This window comes from Triturus cristatus, chromosome 2_2, assembly GCF_964204655.1.
Source record: "Triturus cristatus chromosome 2_2, aTriCri1.1, whole genome shotgun sequence".
NCBI classification, from domain to species: Eukaryota; Metazoa; Chordata; class Amphibia; order Caudata; family Salamandridae; genus Triturus; species Triturus cristatus.
This window is the reverse complement of record NC_140582.1, coordinates 357,274,564-357,293,565: the sequence shown is the minus strand read 5'-3', so window position 1 is coordinate 357,293,565 and position 19,002 is coordinate 357,274,564. Positions and strand designations below refer to the sequence as shown.

Genomic DNA, 19,002 nt, shown 5'->3' with positions numbered 1-19,002 from the left:
GAGCACCTGAATTTTATACTGAAATGCAGAGAGCGGACGGTGCAGTCATGACCTTATAAGAGATCAGAGAGCCGCAAAGAAGAAAAAACAGGGTTATCCAGAGCTCTGGGTGTGCTAAAGGTTTGGATGCAAGGGGCATAGATACGGAGGGCCCAGAGCTTCTGTGGAAAGGGCTCATGCTCATAACGCCAATCTGTGCTCTCTAGAAATCTATGCCCTGAATCGAGGACAAAGTTCAACAACAGAGGAAGTACTTGAAGAGGGGAATGGGCAAATGCCACAGACAGTGGGACTTCCTGCTCAATTGGTCACCAAAGTGGAAGAAGACAGAGCTAGTGTTCAAGTGATTAACACATAGTAAGCATTTGGAGCAGTTCGCTATCAGTCATACATCGAATAGAAACCAAATAGACTTTGAAAAAAGAGCAGAGGTCCCCTCTTCTCAGAAGACTTGGCACCCTGACCTCCTAAGGATGTGGATCCTCATGTGGACTCATGTGGATGTGGACTCATCGTTGAGTTTCTTGAGGCCGAGGTGCTGGCTGCTGGGTTAAGAAAAAGGGTAATCTCCTGTTAGTGGGGTATATAGTTCATCTGTTCCAACCCGAGGAAGAGGACACCACTGAGAAAGCAAAATTTGCAGCACATCAATAAAACAATTACTATAAAAGAGACTGGAAGCTTCATTCCTGTTTCCTGTACGAATGAGAATGCAATCCGGTGAGAAAGACTTATGTTTTTACACAATCAGAAGAGTACAACAATTCGTGGCAGACTCAGACATAAGACGAGAATGTATCTAAGATATTTACGGATATGTACTCCTGCTTATTTTATCCTGGAATATAGTCTGATGTTTTGTTCTCCTTCTGGATGAAATGCGACAGTATTTGAGTTTATCTTGATGTTGCGTCTACTGTTGGCTAGTTATTTTCATTTGAATTCACATTTTTTATGTTCTCTCTACTTTTCTCCTCTACCCCTCTGTTTTGGAACTGTGCTGTTTGTTTCGGTTTTGAAAGGACAATCTGAATGGGATGATGTCAAAAGAGACAGCACCTATGTTTTCGTTAATAAGGAGAACTGTGTACAACTCCTGTTTCCTTCTTGTATGTTAATTTCAATATAAATTATTGAAGCATACAAAATAACCTTTCAAAGATTTTGTTCAAGCATCATTATGAAACTACAATCTGGACAGCACATTTGCTACATGTGTTCTCTTCAGTCCACCTTGATATTAAACTCCTATAAAAGCGACATGATGTAGAAATGACTTAATTCCACCCGGTTTGAGATTAAGGTTGTATTTGGATGCTGCCTCTTTAAAGCTACCTTCAAACTGTCCATTCCTTCCCTCTAAAACAGCCAGTGCACTGTCAGATTTCTCCATCAATGCTAATTCTTTTCACATGGCTGACCCGACGTAGAACTTGAGATATAAACTGATTTTCACTTCAAACTTTTTCACTCATTCAAAAGCCCTATTGTTAAATTTGCAATATTCCTCTAAAAGTACTGAATTGCCACTGTTGAGGCAAAAAGAAGAAACTTTCATAATTAGTAGTAAATACTGATTTACCTTTCTGATTGATTCTATGTTTGCACCATCACAAAAAGATCATGCCACTGTATTATACGACAAACTCTACAAACTAAATTGACTTTTGGCATCTAGATAATACATGGCAATACTACTATACTAAACCAATTCTGAAGTATAACAATCCTGAAGTCAAGATGGCACTCCAATTTCCACAATCTCTGCATTGTAAACTCACCTACTGAAATATCACACCTTCCAAAAGAACATTATGTCAGCTGACTAGATTTATATAGCTTCCTGCTGACGACTTGCTGCACCATCAATTGGTCTAGACCTTAAAACCTGCATGACTCCCATTTACATCAGCTAAAAGACTTAAGAAATTAGGCAATTCGAAATCTTTACTCCCTCCACTCTGAGTGTCACTTTAGCAAAAGATCTTACTGGTCACCCTTCCATGTTCTTGCACCTGTGAGATTTTTGTCCTCATGTGAAGGGTTACTTATTAAGATTACATCTACCAGAAAGGCTGATGTGCTGAAGGTTTTCGATATGGGCCTCATGTCTTTTCAACTTACAGCTACACAAATTAACTTTTTCAAACCAAAAGTGATTCCTGCTTTCCCCTGAGATTCCATAAGAAGTTACAGTCTACATCGAGGAGAATCAGCAAGACAAGGATTGCATGCAAACACAGCCTGTGAACAATTGAGAACTGAAGTTGGAAACAAAGTTACAAGTTTTCAGATAAAAATGCAATTTCTTGTGATAGCGTACACCAGGTATGGTTGTGTAACCTACCTCTATTGCTTTTTCCGCTTGCTCTTTTGTTTCAAATTCAACAAATGCAAACCCTTTCGGATCTCCAGTACTTTTATATCTAGGTATACTGATATATACAACATTGCCACATTTTCCAAAGACACGTTCAATCCAGCTATGGTTGACCGTTTTAGGCAGCAGCTCCTGGAGAAGAGAAAGAAAGTGTATGATGTGATTAATGAGATGCTACATCACGCCGAATTAGCAATGGCATCTGCCACTCTTCTAGTTAACTGTAGTAAAATTATGATCCGTAAAATGAGGACATATAACCCAGTTATGCACAAATATTAAAATTACTGAAAGTATTTCCATTTTGCACGATGTACTCTACTGTGTGATATAATAGCGCAAATATGGTTACTGTACTGATTATAAATGTATAAAAAGATAAAGTTAAAATAAAAAAAATTACTAGCTGTTTTTCATTACTTTAATTAAACATGACATATTAAGGGCTGGAAGTCTCAATCATAGCTACCAAGCAACACTGCACACATTTAATTCGCTGAAGAGGATAATGTACTTGCTTAATCCAAAATGGATGCATTATTAACGACAACATGACCAGTAACTAGTAAAAGTAGGAGATGGTCAATAGGGTAAAAGAAAAGAGAGAGACAGAGAAGAAGAAGGAAAAAAGAGGGACTACAGTCAGGAACGAGGTTGTGGGGTGGGTGCATTATTAATCAGGCATTGTATCAAGAAAGTTGGGCAATCATTTTTGGCGGAGACTGGAAAGATGGCCCCAGATGGCATAGTAGATTATTATATTTTGAGGGGAGTACTTACTAATTCTCACTTAGAACACCCATATCAGGTCAGAAACTTTTACAGTTTAATCCTCATCGATGACACTAACCTCCGATAATTTTGTGAAAGCGAAAAATGTGTAATAGGAATACAAGAGGGAAATTAATAAGCCCAAGTAGGGGATTTAACGCTTATGCAATTCAACCCAGTAAAATAAATAATCCCCAAGATGGACAATGGGAATAGTCTATTTCTGAACTCTAGTGGGAGAAAGAAGGCCCTTCATGCGAAAAAACAAAGAATGAGCCAGAAATTTGTTATTCTCCAAGCCACAATACAGTAAGGCAGCAAAATAGGTTTAAGAGGTACCATAACAAATTGCCTCCAGTCCCAAGGAGAAAAGCACTTCTGGGCAATAACTCAAAGGAAAAGTTATTAAAAACAGAGTCCCATATATTAGCTATAGATTGCAGCATACCTTCCTCTCCAACAGATTTAGAAAAAATAATGTCTCAAATAAGCAGGGTTGTGTCTGAGACACTGTAAAATATGACAAAGTAGAAAATCTAAGGCTGGCCTAGACAGGGTGGGGATTAGCCACCTAATTTGCTCCAAAAGAAATAATGAAGTGACACAGTTTACATAGATTCAATGACCCTAGGACTTTACTGCGGCTACATTAAATTTGCTGAAGGGTCTCAGCATGTCAATGGAGGGGAATTTAAATCAGCACCCTCTATGAAACACTGAAATGTGCTCAACCATTCAGAATGATTGCACGAACTACCATATTAGAATTTATCCTGGGTTCAGTAGCAGCGACATGGAGCAGATAGTGGAAGTGCTTACTTGCCTGTGTCAGGTCATACCAGAGAAGCTAGTGTGCTAACGGGTTAATTGCCCACAGATTATCAAGCAATAGCATGTTATTAATTACCCTTCCTATCATTATTAGCATTACATTTCAGCTTGAGCCCAACAATGTGGGGGAGAAGCTATTAAGCAAATGCGAGCAGCAGACAGCAACACATGCGTTAATGAAGGATCCACAGCTGAAGAAAGGGCATGGCTTGAACAAAAACTTAAACATAGGTACTATGGGCTGAAATACTTTGGCACACCTGCTCATATGGCCCAACAGATCATGGTTGCTGTTCATCCCATGGTGTGCTTTTCAAACATCAAAACATTTGAAGGCATGTATGCCACTTGAAAAACAATATTAATGTGAGGTGGTAGAATGGGGGTGGATGCGTGTGTGTGTAAGTTGCAGTGGTGGTAGGGGTGGGTTCTGCATCAAATAACAGCTGGAACATCCCTGTAGGCAAGAGTAAAAGAGAAGACATTAGCCCTTACCAAACATTAGCTCCTCTTTCTGCAACATGTGGTAAAATGTTGTAGTACATTTTAAAAACATGACCGATGAGACGCCTCATCTACCCGAGGCCTATGGAAGTTCCGATGTGGAACCAGAGAGAAAGCCAGATTGTTTCATTTGGAAGCTATGAAGGTCTTAACTGTGATTTACTCTTCAATGTGAGGTTTGCTCTATAGGGAAAGCTGTAAAGATAATAAAGCAGGATGAAAAGTGTGCACAAATACTCCCAACGCAAACTATGTGTACAGTTTTTAACTTTATATTTTTGTTGAGATAGATTTGTATAGCAAACATGCTTTACATTGAAGATGAAGGATATATTGGTAACCAAGAAAGAAATGGTATTAGATTGAGAACAAGATATTACAAGAAAAGATGGGAAGGTTTTGGTAATGGAGGTAAATTTCCATTACTTTTTATCACTGATATACAAACACATTCGCACTTTCCCTTTCTGAGTTACATATATACTATTTAGAGTTCTGAGAGCATGTTTGCACATTTTGCTTAAGAAAACCAGCACACGTACGTCCCTTGTTGGTTCTGAATTAAAACAGTGCTGTGGATCTGGCCTATATATCATGATATGAAGGAATTAAGAGGAAAGAAGATGCAAGAAGAATCAGTATATCTTGTTTCTAAAGCGGCCAAAACAGAGAGTTAGCTGGGGATGTACGCTCCCAAAGTGCATGGACCATGCTAGCAGTCCCAATCTTGAACAGAAATATTACAAGAAACAAATGCTAAAAAATAGCATGTGTTAAACCAAGAAAACGAAAAGCCTAGACCAATACACAAGCAAATCTAAAGCCTTACCACATATACTGTACGTTCATCCACATCTTGCGGCTGCTCTCCAAGGGGTAACCTTCTTCTGATTTTTGTTCCTTCCAAGTTCAACTGAAATGAGAACAACATTTCACTCAACTTAAACAATCACCACCCCTGCTACAAATACTCTTCACTCAAAGTCTTGCTTTCAGTATAAAGATCACAAATAAAGCAATACTAAAGTCTTACCTCTACAACGGATGAGTTTTTTAGGGCTCTGGCTATTAATTTAGCATCCGTGGTTAGCTTTTTCATTTTGTTGAAGGACAGAAGTAGGGAAATGTCAACATCTGCAATGAGAATGAAAAGTAGAGAAATAATTTTGACAATGATTAGAGCAAGATTCTCCCATTATCTGGAAATAATTGTTGATAACTTTTATCCACACTGAAAACTGGTATTATTACAGTTAGCAATGTGGACGCAAAATATCCTAAATTTGAAAACATGTCAGACCAGACATACAATAGTTCCTCTCATGTATAAAGCGATCCTCTAGTCCTCCATACTGCATCCCAACCAGAGTTTCATAGATTAAAAGCCAACAGAAATGCCAGAGTAGCAGCAAAGAAAGATTGGCTCCAAGTTCAATAATTGATGGTAGTTCACTCTGAAAATATATCTGCAGGGCGCACAGTCCCTTAATAAAAGAAAAAGATGACAATATACATTAAACTCTTAGATGTTTTGTTTAAAATATAAGAGTATATTTAACAGCATGTCTCATATGCGATTCATGCAAAGTATGCTTCAAATCCAAAAAGAAGACCATCATAGGTTTATGTTAAAAAAAATGAGTAATCAAAATGTTCAGGTGGATACACTATGCTTTGTCTGACAACTACTAGAATTATATATTTGAAATGTAACTCGTATTCAAAGCCATCTCCTAATATCAGGCAGGACATGATAGACTCTCTCCAGATTCAGCATGCTGATATACATCACTAGGAGGCCTGATGTACAGAGGTAAGTTCCAAACAGTTGTTGCAAATTGTGCACTGTCTACTTGCAACCGGTCTCTGATTTTGCAATGTGTTAATAGGTTGCACTGCAAAATCTAGCCGAAGGTGGTGGCAGAACAACCTGCCAAAATGTAATTAATTAGACAGGTCATTAATTACAAGGGAGAGCAGATGACTATCACAGCTTTTGCTGGTTTTACAATGGCTTGTAAAATTTCTTACGAACAAGCTTTTTCAGTTCGACTCCCTACCTATTCGTCCCAACAAATCAGTATGAACTTTAGAGTGCCTGAGTGCTCTGGCTGAGCCCCACGCTGTTCAATATTTATCTAGCTCCAATGGCTAAAATTATGTGTGGCTTCGGCTTTGAGGTGTTGTCTTAGGCCAATGATTAAATATCCCTCTGGTTGAGGATGATTGACCTATCAGATTTAAATTTAGACAGTGCCTGATGGCTGTTGCCTTCCGGGTGATGCAAAAACCATTTGAAGCTCAATTCTGATAAAACTGAGCTGCTTACTTTAGGTCCCAGCCCACCGTTTTGGAATAGCACTTGGGGCTCACAGCAGCTTGGCCCCCTCCATCGCCATTTCAGACTATTAGTAATTTAAGGGTAAAGTTTGCCTCAACTATCTTTCAGTCCAAAAATCCAAAATGTGGCAGCTATTTTTTTTGGACTACACAAAATGCTACGCAAGATCCTTCCTTACTCACCTTTTACAGCCAGAAAGCTGGTTATTCTAGAGCTGACTATTGCAACGGGCTAAGTCTGGGGTTGCTAAAAATATGTGTAAGTAGACTGCAAATAATAGAAAAGGCAGCTGCTAGGTTTCAACTGAATATTCCCACACAGTGCTCTGTGGCTAAAGGTTTAAAAGATCTGCACTGGCTGGCTACAGAAAAGAGGATTCAATCTGAAATGTTGTTGCCTATTCACAGAGCGGTCTTTAATCATGGCCCTATGAGTCTTCAGATTATATTTTTCTTCTACGCTCCTACGACACACCTGGGATCTGCCTACTCTTTTGTCATACAAGCTCCTAAGTTTCATCGTAACAGACACGGCAGCTCTTCTGCAGCAGTTACTGGGGCCAAGCTGGGGAATAACTTGCCCCTGTCTCTGTGTACTTCTTCTAATCGAGCTCTGTTTCTGAAACAGCTTAAAAACTGTCTCCTTAGACCTATTAGTCTTGCCTCCCTCCAGTAAGATATTTCTTTCTGCTGAATCCTAGGTTTTGGCTTGCTGTAGGGCAGGTGTCTGAAGGCTAGGACTTATTAGTGTCTTGAGGCTCTTTCTGAGCAAGTGTTGCGCTCTACAAATGCATCTTTTTATTTAATTCTTAAAAAGGATATATTTGTTTTTGTTTTTTAAAGCAGCCCATCTGGGAACATGTCTTGGCCAGGCAGCAGTCTGCTTCACTACTGCCTGCCTCCCCAAATGAAACCCCACACAATTCCCAAAGGTGTGGTTGTCCCACCGGAACTGCTTTCCCTTTGTGAATAGATTACACCCTTTTTTGGATAATTCAGTAACTTATCAATGGTTTGCAACACCAACTGGAGTTACAAACCAAGCCGTTGATACATCGTGTTTCACAATTGCGAGGGAAGCCACTTTGATGCCCATTGCTATCGGCAATTCAGAAAGAGTCAGTAAAACCATTTTACAGTCTGGAAATGCTTTAATGAATTGTTGGCACAAACTCTGTGATTCTGAAAAAAATGCAAAATGGCTTTGTACATCAGGCCCTTAGTTCTCTTCTAATGAGACTCTGAAAGAGCGTTGAAATAAAGCCTCTCAGAAGCGCCTCTTTGAAATCAAACAGACACCCTTATAATATGTTCTGTCTATGCTAAACCCAGACCACACCCAGAAACTGCTGGATTCATCGTAACAGACCTGGACTGAGGCTCTTCTTTCTAATCTAAAGCGGAGCGCAAAATGAACTCCTCTTATTTAGATTCTGGCATGCAGTACAACATGAATGCAATAGAACGCAAGATCTCATCTTTCACCACAAAACCAAATGGTTTGCATGTGCAGAAGTCAGACACGGTCTACTTGAAGACTAGCTTTAGAAAAAAGCTGGTGTGCTGTACCATTCTCTCAGGGCAGCAGGGACATTAATCCACCCTGGGTAATACCTTAGTAGTGGGAGGCCAAGCCAGCCTGCTGCTTCTAAAGTGTTAACAGAGGCAGATGCTCCTCTCTCCCACATGAAAGTACAAAATGAGTACTCCTGCCAAATTCACAGCACAGTGCACAGCACTGTCACCTTTTTAACTTTTAATAAATGGCAGTAGGTACAGATTGACATTAACATAAATAAATAAATACTGAATGAGCCTAATCTGTTTATTTACAAAACCCCGAAATATCACAGGTACAAACCCACCACTCAAAGATTTTCTAGTTAACGACTGATGCACGTGATTGCCAAGAGTACTTATACATCAAGAAGTGCAAGAATGCTCTTAGTCAGAGGAGGAAAGAGAAAACAGCATTCTGGTACTTTACGTTACCTTATTTTACAAATGCCAACACCGAAGAGTCTTTATGTATCAAGGTCCAAAGGTGGTGAAAGCATTGTGCTTTGCCAACCAACAGGGAAAGGACAATCAGAATATCATTGATGCTAGAATGATAAGCTGCATCTGTCAAAGTGATTGAAGAGCTCTAGCTGAAGAAACGTGGGTTTATACCCCCCTTATCATTTGGTTTCTGGACATTTAACAGTCAGATTCCATGAGTAGATGGAAAGGCTGCAGACAAATTTATCACCACCATCGGGACCGTGCCCAAATAACAGTGACTTGTAATAATGCCTACACATATACTCTGTCATATGAATGTTCCAGAGAGGCTAAAAGCAGTAGCGGTTGTTTGGATATATTTAAGAGAACCAGGGTCTTTGAAACAGATGATGCAACCAGGGTCTGTGAAGATACCACACCTTTAAACTACATCAGAAGGCCAAACAGGTCCACCAAGGCCACCTTTACAACTACAATTCCTGGTGGCATCTAAGCTATCTGTGAACCTGGAGACCCTGTGTACAAGTCTAAGCCATGATACAGCGTAGAGTGAGTTAAATCAAGAAAGAAAGGCAGATTTAAAAAAGGGTTATAGGCTTTTAGGAAAGGGGACCCACTCCAATAATGAGGCAGATTCTGCAAAAGACAGGTGCTGCTCAAAAAGAGAACTTGTGTATATCATTTTAAATTCCTTCAATATTAACAAAGGCAGTGTTCCGTTTTAAAAGAAAACCTGACATGGACTCTCACCTCATTAGTCAATGTGTGCACAAGTTAAAAGTATTCTATACCGGTTTAATCTTTTTAAAGTACCATATACTTACACCCATCTCTGGTCTTCTCTACCTGCTCACGGAGAAATCGATCCTTTTGAAGGTTGACATCCCCAAACCAGAATTCCACTTGCTTTACCACATCTGAAAGCACTTGTTTCACCCTCGACCTTTTTTTCTTTTCACGCTCTTTAATTTGTTCACTACTTTCCTCTTCCTTGACTTTACTTCTTACAGACTCGGTCTCCGATCCAGTCATCTTGGCATCTGAAACGTACCAATTCTTTTATTAACTATCAGCATTTCGGAATCAACATTGCAAAACAACAAATATCAAAGCTAGATACTTAAAACCAGAACAATAACCTTCTAGTACACAGTAAGAACTTGTTTGTACTCGTTTATTTGGACTTGTATGCATTCGTAAAAAATAAATTGTAAATTAAAGCTACTTATCACAGTAACTAGTATTCCTGGTCCATGTCAAGAGTTGGATGCATGGGGGAAATCGACATTTAATCTTTTGAAATAGAAATGCATTTATAATCACAAGCTTAAAGATGATTAGTATTTTAATTTGCAGCTGAAAAGGCACTCCAAATAACGGCGAAAAGGCAACATTAGGCCAGTGCAAAATACTTTTAAGTGCATGCCCTCAAACCAATTTTGGAGACAATACTGGAAATCTTCATCAATGCATAAAAGGTAGGCTTAACTATTATGGTGCAGTGGAATATCACTATAGCCAGGGACCACACATTTTAATTACTCCTTAATCTTCTTTATTTATGGCGACCCTTTCCAAAAGTCACACAGTTTACACTGACAGTGAAACTGGTTATAGAAAAAAGTTAGTACAAGTATCACCAAAAGGAGAACACCAGAAAACATCTACGGTCAAGTTCTGAATACAGCATCTGTTCCTGTAGGTGGAGCTTCAGGTTTCTTAATGTTGGATTAAAGTTACCTATTGGCGTTTGTAAGCAGTAGTAACCAAGTCTTCAACCTCTGGCTTCGCAGAAGACAGTTGAATTAAGGATTGGACCTTGACAGAGACATGGTAGCCGAACTAGCTGTGAGGCAATTGTATGGGAAACATCAGCCAGAATAGATGGTGCAGACATGATAAATTAGCTTAAATTCAAGGAGGGAACATGTGTGAATTGCTATAATGGAATAGAAAGAAGACAATGCTTTCTGGGATGAAGAATTACTTCCCAACTGCTTCATGAGCTTAAGAGAGCCCCCACCCCTACCAAGGACATAATATTAGGATTTTCCCAGACAACACCAGAGAAGTACAGTCCCAATGGCGATCCTACACAGAGGTCAAACAGAAACTGCGTGCACTCAATCTCCTATAAAGATTTTCTTGCTTGCCTCCGAGTAACTTTCCAGACAAAACCCACTTCTTTGAACCACCGGAGTCGGCCTGGACCTGGCTGACTAAGGAACGACCTCTTGAGTCCCGAGTGGCGGACTCTCCTCCGAAACCACAGTCCAGCATTGCGCTGCCTGCGAGCCCCAGGTCCCGGAGGCAGCGCACATGCTCACACAGAGGCCGAGGCGCCCGGCGAGGTCCACCTGCCTTGACTGCTGCTGCCAGCCATGACCCTGGAATACTGCATGGATCGTCAGCCACTGGGACCCCACAACGAGGTCAATCTGCTGAGAGATCAACTGGCGAGGGAGGTCCTCTCACGCCTCCAGGCACTGTGTCCACAGACACCTTATCTTTCCCTAAACCCGACAATCTTAAGACAAGCCGATCAGAGTTAACCCACGCAGAGAAGAACCTACCCGGGAAACCGGACTGAACTGTCCAGTAGAGCTGCTGTAGCCAGCTTGATTCAATTGAAGAGCTGAACATATCCTGATACATGGAGGGGTCCACCACGCAGCTTCCATACTAAGCTCTACAGTTTAGCTCTGGTAAAACCACTGTTACCAGGGCGACAGATGCTTCCTTTCCAGAAGTATAGGGTGGGGGGAGAGTTCGGGACCGTTGTCCCAAGTTCTGTTTCACCTTCGTTAAAAACAGCCGCAGCACTCAATCTCTCACTCCGAACATACGCACACACAGCACTCGCGCCAAACGTTTAGGCCTTTGCACCCAACTAGCCAATTACCAGCCCCACCCACCAGGCTAGCAGCATCATGAGCCTCCCTCATCCCCCCCATGGGTCTCCATACACAGACTATGACGCATACATGGGTTTGACAGATTCTGGCACTCAGGCTTTGAACGAGGATCACGTGGGGTTAGCAATCCTTCTTAGGCACGCCCTTCCCTCCGTACCTACTAACGTAACCAAAAACCCTCATAACAGCTTTGTGGCCCTGACGGGGACGCTGGGTGGAGCAGTCATCAACCTAGTGTCACTTTATGTACCACCGGCTACCCTGATAATCACCCAGAAAGCCGCTAACGATAGCATATCTTCCCTGCCCCTGGGCCTAACGGTGATCAGTGGTGACTTCAATGCGGTCAGCAGCCAGACAGACACCACAGGCACACCCTCCCCAAGCAGGCCCCTAAGTGCAAAGAGACTGACAGAATGGGCGGCAAACCTGGGCATATGCAACGTCTGTAGGACATGGAACCCCAGAACACCCCAATATACTCACACCTCCGCGGCGCACCACACACATGCACATATTGACGTGGTCTTCATGCCCACCTCTGAGTGCCGAACTGTCTCTGACATTTGCATCCTCCCCCGGGGTATCTCAGACCACTTGCCACTTCTCCTCAGCCTAGGACACCCCTCGGGCACACTACGCCCCATCTGGAGGCTGAACGCCTGGTTCCTTCAGGACAGCAAATTCCGGAAGGCGGTCGGAGATGAACTCCAACAATACTTTCTCACTAACCAAAACACAGTCCCTTCCCCGGGCACTCTCTTGGAGGCCGGCAAGGCCACCATCTGTGGCTTCTAAAAAAGGGCAGCTTAAGGCCAAGCGACTGGCGCAGGATAGCTTACTCAGCCTCCCCGAAGCCCAATCAACCAGTTTCTGAAATTACATTCATCCATCTGTTCACATATTGAGCAATCATGTTACCCATCCATCCACCTTTACGTCCATTCATCCATCGACCATTCACTTCACATGTAGATCTATCATCCTTCCGAGGTCAATAAAATGAGTACCAGTGAGTTGGATAACAACAAACATCTGTTACTCAGCACCAACATACCCACAGATGAACATGCAATTTACATACACACGTTATGTTAATGTTATCTGTCTGTTAATCTACCTTTGCAATACTATTTGTCGATCTATCTTTGCAACTCTGTTGTCGCAATTCTGTCAGTCTGTGCAAGTCGCTCTGTGCAAGCCTCTGTCTGTCTGCTAAGTCTCTCCTTCCGGTCTGTTTGAGCATGCCTGCCTGTCTGTGCAAGCCTGTTGTCTATTTGGAACACCTTTCTGTCTGTGCAAGCATATCTGTCTGTCTATGCCTGTCTGTCAGTGTTTGTAAGAAAGTTTTATGAATATATTACAAAAAAGCATAAACAAAGGCAAGAAGCTGGCAGCCAACGGCAAACAACGCATGCGCTGCTGCGAGGCATGCAGTAGTGAAGTATGGACTTGAAGCCTCGCCCACTTTCCGCCCTTATTTGTAATTGGCTTGTGTCATTGTCCTTCGTAAATGCTGGCTTTCAATTCATTATTAGGCTAATTAGTCCCTCCTTGGTACCGCCTTCTCTGCATTTGCTACCTCACAAAACGACTGGACCTTTTACTTGTCTTGTCACATGGTCTGCTTTATCTTGGCTCTGAGCACTATTTTAATTAATAATTTGTCCCTATTCCACCCACTACCTCGCAGCACGCTTTTATATTATTTACTAATGGCAGTTCACTTTAACTGTAGCGATTTATTTATTTTAGCAGCGCGGTCAGCTTTAACTATAGCGGCGGCGCTTACTTACTTATTTTTTTGTCTTGTTAACTAGCGCCCATGCGGTGCTTTCACATTCATAGAGGCCACGGGTATTGGGTTATCACACTTTGGCCACTGGTTGATTTACCTTTGAGTAAGGAAGAATACAAAAAAGTGATGGATAGAACACTTAAATTAATCTAAGCCACTAGTAATTACTAGAGCCGTATCCCAGTCCATCATTGTTCTGCAGAACATGCTACCTACCTATGAACCCAGCTATGTGCAAATTTGTCTTGCCCCTGTTCCAATGGGAACAGTCCAGCCCGAACTGCCAGGTCCGGTCCTCCCTAAAACAGAACACAAGCAACCGGGTACTGTTTCGCACTGATTAGGGCTCATTGCCAGGTACAGCTTTCATGAGAGCACATCCACACGCAAACAGTCCTCTCCAGCGTCATTAACTAATATAGAAATGCATGCTTTTTTGCAACCAAAAACTATTTCTGGCTTTAGCCAATTATTAGTTTATAGATTGATTGCCTGTCTGCTTTCCCAACAATGCGTTTATGACAGAACAAAATAAGAATTGCCAAAAACACCACCACACCTATTGGCCTTGTCAATGCTTGTTTAATTATGAATCTGTGCTTCTGTACCTGGACACCCTAGACGTTTTCTCGTCTTACACTTGCGACCTGAAAATAGACTCATTAATCTGGTTAACTCACACATACTTCATTAACTGTCAGTAATTCTTTAAAAAGGACTCCATCCTTCCAGCAGAAACACAAGCACAGAGGCCTTTCATTTGTGACTCCGCCATTACCCCACCTCTCATCTTGTCTTCGTGCTGTATAATCAGGGCCACCCAAGAACTTTGTTCTATGATAATAGCTGCAGAAATCACCCACCTGTGAGTAATCTGGAGATGGCACAGGTAGGACATTAGGCAAGTGCTATCCTGAAAGCCCATATGGGATTCCTGGCAGGACTGGGAAGCCCATGACCTACTGCTAATTTTCTAGTCTATCTACTGATGCCAACATTCTTGACATCACAAGAACCAGCTTATTTAGCTGGTGTTATCAGGGCAGAGCAGCTGAGGGTGTGGAATCCCATAAAATCTCTACTTGTCTAAATGACAAGATGCTTCAGAAATCTACTTGGCAGGTCAAAAATCCATATGTTCGATTTGGAGCCATGCAGTGAGGCGACAGTTTATGGCAATATTCTTATTATATCAAAGATCTGATAATAGCTTCTCTAATTATGCCATGGCTCAATTTATGTCAGGGGTTGTATTCTACCTAGGGTCTGATTATGCCACCTTTCTGATTATACCAGACTCTGAAATACCAGTGCTCGTTTGCATTCGTCCGCTACCAGTGCTAGGGATCCTGGTTCCTCTACCCCCCGCCGGTACGACCCTAGCACTCTCCACACACACAACCACGGATGCAACAACTGTCAGCTCTCTACGCCGAGCAACACCCAAGGCCCAATCTCCGGCCAACACTGCCGCCGCATCTTCACCCACATCAGGCAGCTATCCCCAACATGCCGGATGCAACCGCACACAAGCTACTGAGCTGCATCCTCCTCAACGTATGCTCCCTGCAGAGACACGCCATAGAAATCTGGGACCTACTCAACACTTATAAGCCCGACGCCGCCTTCCTCACAGAGACCTGGACCAACGCCAGCTCCGTACTCAGCATTGCAACCGCCATCCCAGACGGATACAAGATCCTGAGGAAGGACAGCCCCAACTGTTTATGAGGAGATCATACACAAGAGCACCCTTCGACTCAAAACCACCAACTCGGACGACGCCTCGCCCCCAATGGAACACATGCACTTCCTGATCCAGCCCAGCCCCAGAATGATGGAACACTTGGCTACAGACCTCCTGGACCCCGCACCCTCTTCAACAACATCATCGCAGACCACATCGCACCCCATGCCCTCATCTTGATGGAATACATACTTCTCGGACCCCTGAACTTCCACCTGGACAACCATGGCGATCCCAACACCACCCCCTCCCAGAGAACCTCACCACAATAGGGTTGAAGCAACTGGTCTCCACCCCCACTCACATAGCAGGACACACACTCGACCTCATCTTCGCTGGACGAAACAACATTCGCTTCAGCCACACCATAGAACTGCTCTGGACAGACCACCACTGCATCCACTTATCCTTCACGAAACCCACCTATTACAAGTGCACAATCTGCCCCCCAAGCAGAAGCTGGAACAAAGTCTTGAAAAATACCTCACCTCCGCCCTCACCTGCAGTCCCCCACTACGACAGATGCCAACACAGTGGCAAGCAACCTCCACCAATGAATCGCCAACTACGCCAACACCCTTGCCCCCCTCCAGAACACCACGAGACGTCACAACAAGAAAGCCAACTGGTCCACCACGGATCTTTGCGAATCCAAGTTCTCCTGCTGACGACTAGAGAAGTGGACAAAAGGCAAAACCCAGGAAGCACACTCCGACTACAAAGCGGCCATCACAGCACATCACCAACTCATCACATCAAAAAAGAAAAACTTCATCCAAGACAGAATCCTCTCCAGCGCCCACAACTCCAAGGAACTCTTCGCCAACATATAGGAATTCGCCAAACCCTACAGCGAAACAACCGACGTCCCTCCCTCCAAGACCTCTGCAACAAACTCAGCTCCTTCTTTCATCTCAAGATCAAGACGCTCTACAACAACTTCGACGACTAAAACCACAATATCGCCTCAACCCCCACCCCACCGATGCCATCGAACAGACCCTTCTCACCTGGAGCCCTCTCACCACAGAAGACACTTTAAAGATTTAAAGATTCACTCTGGAGCACCTACTGACCCCTGCCGCCCGCACATGTTCCACAGGGCCGCCACAGCTATCACACCCGAGCTACGCCAAACTATTAACTGCTCCCTCAAGACCGCTACATTATCCGACTAGAAACATGCCGAAGTCACCCTCTCCTAAAGTAGCCCTACGCAGACCCGACGGATCTCAAGAACGTCAGGCCCACCTCTCTGCTCCCCTAAGCTGCCAAAGTCATCGAAAAGGCCATCAACACCAAGCTAGCACACTTTATTGAAACCAACAGCATCCTAGACACCTCTCAATCCGGATTCCGCAGCAACCAGAGCACCCTTATTGCCGCCACCGACAACATCCGTGCCCTCCTCGACCATGGCCACACGGCAGCCCTCATCCTTCTGGATCTATTAGCTGCCTTTGACACTGTCTCCCACCGCACACTAGCCACCAGGCTCCACGTTGCCGGCATCCAAGGAATAGCATTAAACTGGATACAATCTTTCCTCTCAGGCAGAACTCAAAGAATAAGACTCCTGCCCTTCCTCTCAGAACCGACAGAGATCAGATGCGGAGTACCCCAAAGATCCTCCCTCAGCCCCACACTCTTCAATGTCTACATGGACCCCCTCGCCACCATTGTCCGGAACCATGGACTCAACATTGTCTCCTACACCAATGACACCCAGTTCATCCTCTCCCTCACCAAAGAACCCAATATCACCAGGCCAATTTCCAAGAAGGGATGAAAGCCGTTGCGACCTGGATGAGCAACAGCTGCCTGCAGCTCAACATGGAGAAAACAGAAGAACTCATCCTCGGCTCCACCTCCTCCGCATGGACAACACCTGGTGGTACCCCCCCCGCCATCGGAAACACTGCGTTGGGTTTGCACTTTCCACCAGAGGTACCATCATTCAGATGTGTGTGACCAAACAGATGAAAAAGTCACCTTTAGAAATCATTTGCGCAGTGGTAGTCTTTGAGGCGAGTTCAAGGTAGTTTGTTTCTTGTGTTTGTGGGCATCCTAAAGGCATCTGGGTCCGGAGGAGGTGTGTATTTTTATGTGTAGTATGTTCTCCGCCCCCTCGGATCGAGCACAGTACGTTCCACCATTTATCAAAGGAGCTTGGGGATGTCGCTTTCCAAAGTGCGAGTATTGTCTTGGACCCAATGAGATGATAAAATCCACTAGTAAAGTAGTGTTCCCAGTAATTTTAAGGGAGAGGGGGTTAGCGTGGATTCCCAGGGCTGTCGTTAAGAAGTCAATTTCTATTGCTGACCCTAAGATTGTCTGTATCAATGATTGTATACTCAACCACTGAGGGCGAGACATTTTGCAGTTAATGAACATGTGTTGCAGGTCACATGTGCCTTCCTCGCATCTCCAGCTTAAGTTAGAATCTCTTAACCCAAGTTTACGTAGCCTGGAGGTGGTCCAGTAAGTGTTGTGAATTGACAAGAACCTTGACTGTGCTAGAGCTGGTGAGATTTTTGCCAAAAAGGGGGACTGCAAATATTACTCCTTGTTTTGTCAGTGAAGTGGGTAAAGAGTCAGTGTAAGGGTGTTGGGTGTGTCCAGGAGTTTCTATACACATGAGGTGGTTTGGCCATCTTCTCTAAGTTTTCACAGGAATTCCGGAAGGTCCGGATGGCGTGGAGACTTCCACCTGCTCAATGTGCTTTTCAGTTTCAGGAATCTATAGAAGTCTATGTTTGGGAGACGGAATTTCCACTGCACAGATGAGAATGTGGTGGGGTTTGCATGTGAGCCCAGGTCATTTACCGAGTTAATACCTTTACTAGCCCACGTTTCTCAGTAGATTGTTTTACCCTCTAGCTTGATTGCACGGTTATGCCATAGGGAGGCTACGGTGCAACCATATTTGCAAGGAGCTAATCGTTTGTCTAGCAATTGGAGAGGCAACAGTGTCTGTTATGATACATCTGGAGTGTTCCAAGAGGAGTTTTTAACAGATTGTGCGTTGTGAGGGAGGAGGAGAGTTTTATAGGGTAGATTAGTTCAGATTATATGGCAAGCCATGGGGGAGAACAGATCTCCTGTGATCGGAGCCACCATGCGCCCTGTGAAATCAAAAATGCCTTTAGACACCGGGGACAATCCTGAAGGTTTATTCCTCCAGAGAGTTTATTCTATGTCTTTCCCCAGTAAGTCGGAAATGGCTTTATCTATTGATTTAAAGAAGAAGGGTGAGACAGTAACCAGGAGCATACTTGAAGTGAAATTAATCAATGGGGCAATAATCATTGTGATATTGTTTTGCAAAAAATATGATCGTGATATTTTATAAAAAACGTTGCCTGTTCCAGATAGCCGCGGAGGGATTCAGATACCTAGGAATATACATCTCCGGGGATGAAAAAAAGCGTTTTGAGGCAAACCTCAGGCCGCCTCTACAGAGGTTCCAGAGGGATGTGGCCGCATGGAAAAAGCTCCCGCTGACGTTGCTTGGGCGGGCAGCCCAATTTAAAATGATGGCCTTGCCGCGGTTCCTATATGCGCTTCAGAACTACCCAGATCTGGTGCCACACAAATATTTTGCAGACATTGAAGCCGCTCAGCGGGACTTGCTCTGGAATGGCGCGCCACGTATGGCTCTCCCAAAACTCACCTTGGGGTGGTACGATGGGGGCATTGCCCTACCGGACAT

The 19,002-nt window shown here is 43.5% G+C and overlaps 1 protein-coding gene across 2 annotated transcripts in view; it reads right to left on the bottom strand.

Moving 5' to 3' along the window:
* LARP7 (La ribonucleoprotein 7, transcriptional regulator) overlaps nucleotides 1-19,002 on the bottom strand; it is a 126,182-nt gene that overhangs the window by 99,705 nt on the left and 7,475 nt on the right. For both annotated transcript variants that reach the window (XM_085641437.1, XM_085641438.1), the window contains exons 2-5: nucleotides 9,655-9,870; nucleotides 5,520-5,620; nucleotides 5,316-5,399; nucleotides 2,348-2,512 (exon numbers count right to left, since the gene is read on the bottom strand). In XM_085641437.1, coding sequence (XP_085497563.1) covers nucleotides 2,348-2,512; nucleotides 5,316-5,399; nucleotides 5,520-5,620; nucleotides 9,655-9,862 — 558 coding nt within the window. In that variant the 5' untranslated portion in view covers nucleotides 9,863-9,870. The remainder of the gene's footprint in view (nucleotides 1-2,347; nucleotides 2,513-5,315; nucleotides 5,400-5,519; nucleotides 5,621-9,654; nucleotides 9,871-19,002) is intronic.